Source organism: Tenrec ecaudatus, chromosome 16 (assembly GCF_050624435.1).
Source record: "Tenrec ecaudatus isolate mTenEca1 chromosome 16, mTenEca1.hap1, whole genome shotgun sequence".
In the NCBI taxonomy this organism is placed as follows: domain Eukaryota; kingdom Metazoa; phylum Chordata; class Mammalia; order Afrosoricida; family Tenrecidae; genus Tenrec; species Tenrec ecaudatus.
Genome location: NC_134545.1, coordinates 84,463,518 through 84,474,423, shown reverse-complemented (window position 1 = coordinate 84,474,423; position 10,906 = coordinate 84,463,518). Strand labels below are relative to the sequence as shown.

Here is a 10,906-nt window from a genome sequence, read left to right as displayed (position 1 = left end):
CCCAAATGTTCTAAAGGGACAGAGAGGTCTATTTTAATCCTCCCCCAAATGTTGTAAATATAAGGACACAAGCCAATTCCTTAAAATTCTCCAGGAACCAAAGGGTTAGAAGCAGCTACTTATTGAAACTTGTTTACAGTCTAGTTAATCAGTGAGCCAGAATCAGTGAAACTAATCAATCTAGAGAAGTACCTTTGAAAGATTTTCCTGGATTCGAGAAAAAGAGAGATGGGGGAGAAGCGATAAGTGGCTAGTACAAGAACTACATGAAAATTATTTCCAGCTTTGAACCAGGCTGTTCCGAACCACCTCCCCAGGTGCTGTCACTCTGAGGTTTACTGGCAGGAAACTAGAAATAAAAACAAGACTCGTTCGCAGGCCTTTGAATTCTGACTGGCGAAGAGCAAGAGGCCAGGTTGTTTGTAGAGGGAGGCCTGTCTCAGTGACCTTCCTGAAAACAGCCCAGCAAGATGCCAGGTCTGCTCTCCGTCCTCTTCTACGGCCTCCTTCTCGTCAAGTTGGCTGCCCTGGTGACCTTTCGCCACCACAATTACTATGACCTGATGCGGACGCTATACAAGGTGCACAACGAATGCCCCCACATCACCCGGGTTTACAGCATCGGCCGCAGTGTGAAGGGGAGGCATCTCTATGTGCTGGAATTCAGTGACAATCCTGGAAGCCACAAGCCTCGTAAGTCCTGGGTGATGCTTGGGGTCTGGGGACCCGCTCCACACATCTAGTCATTAGGGTGGTATCTGGGGAAGTCGATGGAACCTTTTATCTTCAAAATATGACCTCGTCCCTAACCTGTGCTAAATGTTTTCCACTTTACCCCCAAACTGCCGCTGCCTGGAGAGACCCCGAACTCCATCCAGTTCAGGCTTCAAACCATCCCTTTTTTGAGTGATGTTTGCCCAAGGCCTCATGGCTGAGATGTCTTCTTGCCTGCTCTCCTCTCAGCCCCCTTCCTTCCTTCTCTCCCATCTCCTCTGCCCTCCTTGCAGGGGTCCTTCTTGTCCAGTCCAAAGCCTCAGGAGGGCGGCAGAACAATGAGCCCTGTGGTTCCTCCTGTGTGGCTCTTCAGGGACAGCTCAGGAAGAGTTTTCGGCCCAAGGCATCCGTTTATCTGTCGCAGTCTTCTTTGTTTAATGTGTTTTTATTATAAAGGCAACCCATGGGTCTCACTCGGGTTGATCAACAAGAGGGCCTAGAACGCTCCATGTTGAGTCTGCTTAAACTCACACGTTTTCCTGCGGTCAGTGGTCTGGAGGTGCAAAAACTCAGCTTCACGCTGGTTCTTCCTGCGGGAAGTGAGAGCGCCGGGTGCCTCAGTTAGCAACCAGTGCCGCCGACACCGGCGGATCGTTGTAAATGTACATATTTTGTGAACTTTACCTTGTTTTTCTTGTTGAACCTGAGCACCCCTCTGACCGACGGGTCACCTTTCATTTCAGAGGACTGGCCTCTGCCTGAAGCCACTGCTTCCCTTGTCCCGTGTGTGGTGGAGGCCGTGTGTAAGGGGATGGCCAGCTAGGGCCATTCGGACCAACAAGGAAAAGACTGTCCTTTGCAGTGACCAATGTCTGGAGGACGTCCCTGGTTGTCCTTGGAGGCTCTTCCCCAACTCCCCACCCCCCGCCTGCTCCTCAGTTGATTCAGAGCTTCAGACCAGAGCTGGCTGACAAACACAGGAGACCCAGGGAGGCCATGCTGCGAGGCGCTTGGTACAGAGATGTGTTCCTTTGCGTCAGGGACCTCTTCACCCTTTGCGTATAGCTTTTTACCTGTCACCTGTCGTGCATGGTAAAGGAGACAACTCTGGTCTAGAGAGAGCGAGAGATGGTTCAATCCATCTAGGCCAGGAAACATGCGGTGGTGAATGGACATTCGCAGGCATGGGGGCACTCAGAACCCTAGATGCCTGTGGGTGAGGGTGCTGTAGGGGCACAGAAATGAAGGCCGGAAGACAGGGGCCAGTGTCCTAGCAGTGGTTCTCTGTGAGTGGTGGGAGGATGGCTGCGCTTCTTTTTCTTTTCCATCAGATTTCTCCACTTTAATCCCATCTTTTGCTACCTGGGACCTACTGAATCCATTGCTCACCTGTTGTAAGTCCGCGCCACTCTGGATTTAACCAGAGGTCCTTGAAGCCTCCCCAGAGGGACATGTGATTTTGAATAAAAGTGGTCGGAGACAGAGGGCAGAAGGGAAAGGCAGTCTGGGAAAGAGCCAAGGCAATCTACTCAAAAGTTGATACACAGATTCTTTTCTCCAGAAAGGTTTTCTGAAGACAGGCCTTTATGGGCTGTTTCAAGCCCCCCCTCCCCACCCCTGCCCCTAGTGCAGCTCCCACCTCGCTGGCTTCAGATCCCAGGAGATGTTCTGGAAGACGGTACTGCATGCACAGAAACTTTCTCTCCCTTGTTCCTTCACTTTTTCAGCACCCTTCCATCCCACTCCCACCCATTCCCAGGCTTCTGCATGACCAGAAGTATCAAATCTGTAAGGACGGTGGGGCGTCTTGCCCAGCCAAGCTCTTTTGCATCGTGGGTTCACTTACAGTGTCAGGATTATAGACTGCCGGATTTGGTGCTGGGTTCAAGCCCACTGCTGGTGAGATGGGAGGCAAGCCCACATCAGGGGTAAGGTTTGGATAAGACAGAGGCAAGCCACCGAGGAGTGCTGATCTGTGGATGCCATGTGGCCGGGAGCTTCTTCACTGGGGGAGGGGTGTGAGGAAGGGGGTTCAGAAGGCTCCCATAGAGTCCTCCACTGAACACAAAGTTCTGTAGGGGCCTGCTCCCAGATTCCTCCTGGCTCAAGGAGTGAGGACCCTCAACCTTTTTCTGGGACCACAGCAGCTGGTACCATTTTTTAAACTCAATCAGCTGAGGGATCCTCTTCCTCTGGGTTGATATCTCATCCTCACTGAAAGTCACCTGGGAGTTCTTCCTCTTCCTTGGCTTCTGAATACCCAGCTCCCTTTCCTGAATGGTGAGGGTAGAAATGCGCTTGTTGTGCTAGGTTTGCAAGCCCAGTCTCCACCTCTGGAGGTCCCTGGAAGTCCTGTGGTCATCCTCCTCGCCTTTTGCTGCTGATGGTAGCGCTGAGGCTTCTCGCACAGAGTGAATACCCGTGTGGATGCTCCAAACGACACTGGGGTGTCACTGGGGCTTGGCTCGTGATCTTCTGTCCAGGGGTGACCAAGGAAGTGCAGAGTGGACTGTTGGGATCTACTGGGGCACTCGCTTCAGATGCTACTGCTAGACCAGGGCAGAGCGGGCCCCAGAGCAAAGCTGGTGGTCGATGGTAAAGCAAAGAAGTGATATTTCTTCTCATCCAGAATCGGCTCCTCCATTAGTCTGTCTTCTCTGACTACATCCAAATGTAAACCGGGTGGAAGCTTACCTGCCCAGGTCAGGAGGCCGGAGCTGGAGTTCTCAGCTGCCGCCATCTTGTATTTCCTTGAACTCTGCCTTACTTTCTTTCTTTCTTAAGCAAGCATTTAGCTTTACTTTCTTTTCTTTTTTTTTTTTCAAATCATATGATTGGGGGCTCTTAGCTCTTATCACAATCCATACATTGATTGTATCAAGCATATTTGTACATTTGTTGCCCTCATCATTCTCAAAACGTTTGCTTTCCACTTGAAGCCTTGGTATCAGCTCCTTATTTTTCCCCTCCCTCCCCACCCCCTCTCCCTCCCCACCCCCTCTCCCTCATGAATCCTTGATAATTTATATATTAGTATTATTTTGTCATGTCTTACACTGTCAGACGTCTCCCTTCACCCACTTTCCTGTTGTCCGTCTCCCAGGGAGGGGGTTATATGTAAATCCTTGCGATCAGTTCCCACTTTCTACCCTACCTTCCCAGTATCACCTCGCAGCACTGGTCCTGAAAGATTCATCTGTCCTGGATTCCCTGTGTTTCCAGTTCCTATCTGTACCAGTGTACATCCTCTGGGTTAGCCAGATTTGTAAGGTAGAACTGGGATCATGAAAGGGGGGGTAAGAGGGGGGAGAAGAAGCATTTAAGAACTAGAGGATAGTTGTTTATGTTTCATCAGTGCTACACTGCACCCTGACTGGCTCGTCTCCTCCCCCCAACCCTTCTGCAAGGGGATGTCCAGTTGCCTACAGATGGGCTTTGGGTCCCCACTCTGCACTCCCCCTTATTCTCAATGATATGATTGTTTTTGTTCTTTGATGCCTGATACCTGATCCCTTCAACACCTCGTGATTGCACAGGCCTGTGTGCTTCTTCCATGTGGGTTTTGTTGCTTCTCAGCTAGATGGCCGCTTGTTTATCGTCTCGCCTTAAAGACCCCGACACTGTACCTTTGATAACCACTTTGCCCGCTTCTTGATGGCCTCTTTACTCTCCAGCATGCGAGGCCTTCCTTGACGTTTTCTGCTGCGGCTTACGTCATCGCTGAGCCCTCTTTTCTCTGAAGCCCTGCAGCTTTAGCTGTTCACCTGTTTGTTCCATTCATCATTCATCACACACTCATTTAGTCATTATCTACAAGATGCAAGCACTTTTGTAGACTCTGGATAGACGGCAGAGAATAGAAACAAAGGCTCTGTCCTCCTGGGCCTTAATTCTCGTGGAGTAAGACAGACAATAAGTGTAGGTAGCTAAGTAAATGTAAAAGGAGTCCCGCTGGTGTAAAGGTTAAGCACACGGCTGTTAGCTTAAAGGTCGGCAGTTCAAGCTCACCTAGATGCTCTTGGGGGAAAAGACATGGGGATGTTTCTGTAAAGGTTACAGCCTAGACAACCCCATGGGGTAGTTTTACTCTGTCACATGGAGTTGTGCTGAGTTGGAATCTGCTTGAGGGCACCTACCATAAAGAAGTAAATGGGTAGGTTATAGCTGATGGAAAGAAGAACTGAGAGAAAGCTAAATCAGGACAGAGAGCTGGGGACTGCCACCGGGACACAGGGATGAGGTGACTTTGGAGCAGAGAGCTGAAGGATGTGGAGGAGGTTCTGGTCAGGCCGGCTGGGGCAAGAGAGGACAGACTGTATACAAAGGGAGGAGCCACTGCAGCTCCAGGGGCAGGGACAAGCTTGGCAGGGGTGAGGGCAGCCAGATCGCTGCTGCACAGGGGACCATAAAGACAGCAGTGTGCAGGGAAGGTTGGGGGGGGGGGGTTCCCCACACAGCTGGAGACCACGGCCTACAGACTGCTGGCAGCTACCCTGAGGGGAATGAGCAGCCCCTGGACAGTTCTGAGCAAATGGGTGATCTTATCTGACTGAAATGTCGAGTCGCCAACTGTAGCCTGAGGGCTGACCACTTGTGCTGGGAAATAAGATTTTATGGAACACAGCCATGCTGGCGCCATTTGGGCATAATCTAGAGATGCGTCGGAAGAAAAGTCTGGCCTCATTCTGGAAAGTTGGCCGTTGGAAATGCTGTGGGGCCCTGCTCTGCTCTGCCAAACACGGAGTCCCTGCGAGTCAGAGCTCATCCAAGGCACCAGGTGATGGCTGCTTTCAGCAGAGAGGTCGCTGCGATGGAAACCATAGGCCCTGCAAGGAAGGCAAATAGATTTACTGTCTGGCCCTTAACACAAAGCATTTTCGAAGCCTTGACTCAGAAGAATATACTTCCATGGGACTGGATGGATGCCAGGAGACGAAGTGGGCTGCAATGTGGGGCTTCGCTGAAAGGAGAGCAGGGCTTGTTAGGAGAAGGGGTCACCCTGTGGGTGTACCTAGTCCCCAACCCAAATCTGCAGTCCTTGAGTGGAGTCTGACCCATCATGACCCCTTATAGGTTTCCAGAGGCCGACTGTTATGAAGGGAGCCAGGGAACTTCCACTTTCTCCCAAAGAGCTTGGCGGCAGGTTTGAGCCATCAACCTTGAAGTTGGCAGTCCCACATTTAACTGGCAGCACCATAGGATGTATTAAAGAAGAGACAAAAATACTTGGATGGTGAGCACCTACTTTTGGCAAGCCTACTAGGCTGCATGCTGGTCACACAGTGGTTCCCAGACTTCTGGATTTCATGCCCACTGGCCTGGGCGGATTCTGATGCAGAGGGAGCCCCTTTTCTAGGATTTCCAAGATGGTAAATGCTTATTGGAGCAAAGAGCCTCATTTCTTCCGTGAAACGGATGCTGGCTTTGAGCTGCCAGCCTTGTGGTTGGCGGTCCAATGCCTAGCCCACAGCACAATTTGAACTCCTTTGGGATTTCAAAGTGAAGTGGGGTGGGAATGCTTTAAATTGATGAACGGTCAGAGGTGACTAATAGGGGTTTTCCAATTCTTTACTGAATCAGGGAGGGATGTTGAAGAAAAAGAAAGAAAGAAATCTACTTGCCATCAATGATCACCATCCTTTCCTAAAAGAGTGTTTCCTAGCAACAAAGGTAGGAAAGACAGAACCTGAGATGAACAAAATACACTAAGATTCTCCATACACAATATGGAGAATCCACTACCTGATCCTATGAGTTAAAAACATTCCTTCGGGAAAGATCGCCATGGGCAAGCTAAAGTCACCGATTGCCATAGGTTACATTCTAAAGGGAATTTAAAAGTGTACACATTCCTAAGGCCAAGATCAATAAAGGAAAGAAGACACGTGGAAATGAAGGCAGACCTAGAGCAGAAACAGCAAGGGCCCTCAGGGAAGCTCAGCAGAGGGGTCACAACAGCAGGGACAATCCTGGATGGCTTCACAGAATAGGTCATACGTGAACGACCTTCCAGGAGAGTGAGGAAGATTTGGACCTGGGAAGATGAAGAGATGCAGAATCAGAAAAGTGACGGGGGCCAGGAAGTGTTGAGTGACAGGGAAATCACATCCCTTCAGAAGGAGGGCGAGAATGACTCTCTGTGGGTAGCCCTAGAGTCTCTTTTCAGAGCCTCAGTTTTCACCTGTCAACTCTCATGGTCCATGGCCAAAGGGAAACTAAGAAGTGAGAAAGATGTAGGCTCCTTTCGACCACAAGATGTCACATTCTCTACTATGAAGATGAGCTCTTCTTTCCCTGAGTGTCAGGGAAGTTGAAGTCTCAATCCGGGTGATTAAGAGGAGCCCTGGTGATGTCATGGTTAGGTGTGGGTGGTGTCATGGTTAGGTGTGGGTGATGTCGGTTAGGTGTGGGTGGTGTCATGGTTAGGTGTGGGTGATGTCATGGTTAGGTGTGGGTGGTGTCATGGTTAGGTGTGGGTAGTGTCATGGTTAGGTGTGGGTGATGTCATGGTTAGGTGTGGGTGATGTCATGGTTAGGTATGGGTGATGTCATGGTTAGGTGTGGGTGGTGTCATAGTTAGGTGTGGGTGATGTCGGTTAGGTGTGGGTGGTATCATGGTTAGGTGTGGGTGATGTCATGGTTAGGTATGGGTGATGTCATGGTTAGGTGTGGGTGATGTCATGGTTAGGTGTGGGTGGTGTCATGGTTAGGTGTGGGTGATGTCATGGTTAGGTGTGGGTGGTGTCATGGTTAGATGTGGGTGATGCCATGGTTAGGTGTGGGTGATGTCATGGTTAGGTGCTGGGCTGCAATCTGAAGTCAGTAGTTCCACCAGCCGCGTCATGAGAGAATGCTGGGGCTTTCTACTTCCAAAAAGAGTTACAAGTTCAGAAACTCACAGGGGCCGCTGTACCCTGTCTTAGAGGGTCACTATGAGTCAGCATCGACTCGATGGCAGTGTGTGATAGGACTTCAGGGGAACAGATCTAGGGAAAACACCATCGTACCCTAAAAAAGCAACCCAACGCCGAACCCATTACACCAGAGGTCCCCCAATGGTAACTCGAGAGCCATCCATGACTCTTTCGGTCCATACATGTGGCTCTGAAGTACAATTCAAAACTTTTCAAGAATATTATTGAGAGATCATGGTGATTTCATGTGTTTGTAAATATAAATTTATGGTTCCCAAATAAATCTTAAATTGTTGTGAGGGACAGGATTGGCTCCTCCATTTCAAAGTTTGCTGGCCCCTGAGGTAGTGAGTTATGTGTTGGGCAGCTTACTGGAAAGTCGGTAGTTTGAAACCACCAGCCACTCCTCAACAGAAAGATGAGGCTTTCTATTCCCACAAAGATTTACAGACACTGCAAACCATAGAGGCAGTTCTACTCTGGCCTAGAGGGTCTCTGTGAGTCAGAATCCACTTGATGGCACTGAGTTTTTGTTTGGTTGTTTTACTGGTACTCTGAAAAGACTTATCTTTGAAAAGTGGTTAATTTTTGCAAATGGCATGTGGGTTTGGGCCTCTATCATATTAATTTAGGTGGTCCCAGGCAAGGTATTTAACTCTTTGATTCCTAGTACCCTTATCTCATGGGTACTGGTGTCACAGTGGGTGATGTGCTAACTGAAAGGTCGGCAGTTCAAATCTACCAGCTACTCTGCAGAAGAAAGATGGGGCGGTCTGCTTCCACCAAGCATGACAGTTTGGAAGCCCTATGGAGCTGTCCTAGTCTGTGATCAGGATCTCAGCCAGCATCAGCTTGAGGGCAGCGAGTTCGCCCTCATCCCTAGACTCATGCCCAACTCTCTCAGTGCCGCTGAGTTGATTGTGACTCCTCGCGACCCCATAGGACAGAGGGGAACTGCCCTGGTGGGTTTCCAAGGGTGTAACTCTTCCCAGGGGCAGATCGCCTCATCTTGATCCCAAGGAGCAGCTAGTACATTCCAACTGCGGATACGTCAGGTTAAGGGTCCCATAATGATATTCCTTGTTCCCTCTGGTGCGAACTTTCCAGCCCTGTAATTGCCTTTCTTTGGGATGAGGCGCAAGGAACCTTGGACAATAACCTAAGGGAAGCACCGAAAACCTTAAAAAAAAAAAAGTTTAATTCCTTACCGACATGGGGAGGAGGGGAGAACTCCTTGGTCAGGTCGGGCACCGGTGGCCCCTCCAGGCGGGCTCCGTCGTTGATCTCTGCGCCCCGTGTGTTTGTCTCGCTGGCAGTGGAGCCGGAAGTCAAGTACGTGGGCAACATGCACGGCGACGAGGCGCTGGGCCGCGAGCTGCTGCTGCAGCTGTCGGAGTTCCTGTGCGAGGCGTACCGCCGCGGGGACGCGCGCATCGTGCGCCTGGTCCAGAGCGCGCGCATCCACATCCTGCCCTCCATGAACCCCGACGGCTACGAGGCGGCCGCTGCCCAGGTACTGCGCCCGAGGGTGTGTGTGTGTGTGTGTGTGTACGCGCAGAGACAAGGCACCTCGGGGATACATGGCCCCGCGGTCGACCGTGTGCCCATAACCTTGTACTTGCTACTTAAGAGAAAAAAGAGCCCAGCCCTAGTCCACAGAGCAAAATCAGCTGAAACGCAATAGCGAAGGATGACGCCTGGCAGCAGCTCAAGGTTAACTGATGGATGTGCGCTCCCTCTGCGTCTCGGCCGCGTCCACACCTTTCCAGAGCTCAGCGCTGGGTGGTGACCATGGGGCCAACTCCAGGACAGCGCTTCGTAAACTGGAACTGTGAAACAGATGTGAAGGGATCTTGCTAAATACTCCGACGCACTGAACTTTGAGCTTTGACCCCTACAAGCGCTTCCTCCTCTCACGCCACATCCAATTCCACTCGGGGAAGAAACAACGGGGAGGGGGAGGGAGGTTTTTTCAGACTTGGTCGGGTAGAAGAGGTTGCATGGTGGTGATGGCTTCATATTTGATTATGCTTCTGAATTTCTGTATTTTTCTTCCTCTCCTGGTATAGTATTTGGCCTTTTCATTCTCTTTCGTTTTATTTCGTTGATGGGAACACACACCGGGAAACACACTCCCAGCCAACAGTTCCACCAAGCACGGTTAGCAACCTTGATTGTTCTCACGCCTCTTGCCTGAGTTCTTCCCACAGTCACTGCAAGTCACTGTCCCCGTGGGTGCTTATTGAGCCTTTTGAGTTGCTCGGTCTTTTCAATTTTGGCTTACAGGTATAGTGGAACAGATAAGAGGGGCGGGTAGTTTATGAGCTTGAAGTTTAATTTCAATGACAAATTTAAAATGCCTAACTCTATGGTTCTTTGTGGCTATGCCTCAGAATACGATTTTTAACGTATGCAGCCATGAAAGAGAACGTTATGCCCAGTGGGGGAAAGCTAGCCACGAAAGGCTAGGGGAGGACCACATGTGTGTGAAATGCCCAGACTAGGTTAGCCTACAGGGGCAAAAATAGATGAGCGGTTGCCTAGAGAGGGAATGAGGACCAAGCATGAGGCTTCTTCTGAGTGATGAAAATGTTCTAAAATTGGAAAGGGGTGAATTGTACAACTCAATAAATATTCTACTGTCTATGCACTTGAACTCTTAAGCTGAGTGAGTGTTAAGGGGCATAAGTTATAGCTCATAAATTACCATAGTATATAAATTGCAAAGGTACACACACACGAGTTTCTATTGTCCTTACTATTAACCCACACTGCTAGGGTTTTGATAGGTTAAATTAAAAACTACCCCAGTATTCGGTTGATTAAGGTAACATCTATTTAAAGACACATAGAAATAAGTTATTCAAATATGGGATTTTGTGTAGAACTTTCATTTTTGTCTTTGATTTTTTTCCACCACCCCAGGACCGAGATAGTTCTGGGTACCTAGTTGGCAGGAACAATGCAAATGGAGTGGACTTGAACCGGAACTTCCCTGATCTCAACACTTACTTCTACTACAATGAGAAGTATGGCGGCCCCAACCACCACCTGCCCCTTCCAGACAACTGGAAAAGTCAGGTATGAGATGAGATTTACATGGAGAAACACGGTGTTTCAAGGGCTGGGATTTCATCTAGCCATCTTCACATCAACTAAATAAGCAAGAGTTAAGCACCAACTCAAGTTCATGTTAATCTGTTCAGAGTAACAATAACTGGACTTGATGCCTGTTCGGATTTATACCCTTCCCCACCACAGCACCTTCCATGAGCACT

The 10,906-nt window shown here is 49.7% G+C and overlaps 1 protein-coding gene and 1 pseudogene across 1 annotated transcript in view; one reads left to right on the top strand and one right to left on the bottom strand.

Annotated features, from left to right (window-relative positions):
• The first annotated feature begins 470 nt into the window (after nt 1–470).
• CPN1 (carboxypeptidase N subunit 1) overlaps nt 471–10,906 on the top strand; it is a 29,361-nt gene continuing 18,925 nt past the window's right edge. Inside the window, exons 1-3 of the mRNA XM_075533454.1 lie at nt 471–693; nt 8,945–9,141; nt 10,554–10,709. Of these exons, the coding sequence (XP_075389569.1) occupies nt 471–693; nt 8,945–9,141; nt 10,554–10,709 (576 nt within the window). The remainder of the gene's footprint in view (nt 694–8,944; nt 9,142–10,553; nt 10,710–10,906) is intronic.
• LOC142429552 (nuclear inhibitor of protein phosphatase 1 pseudogene) lies at nt 2,495–3,454 on the bottom strand (annotated as a pseudogene).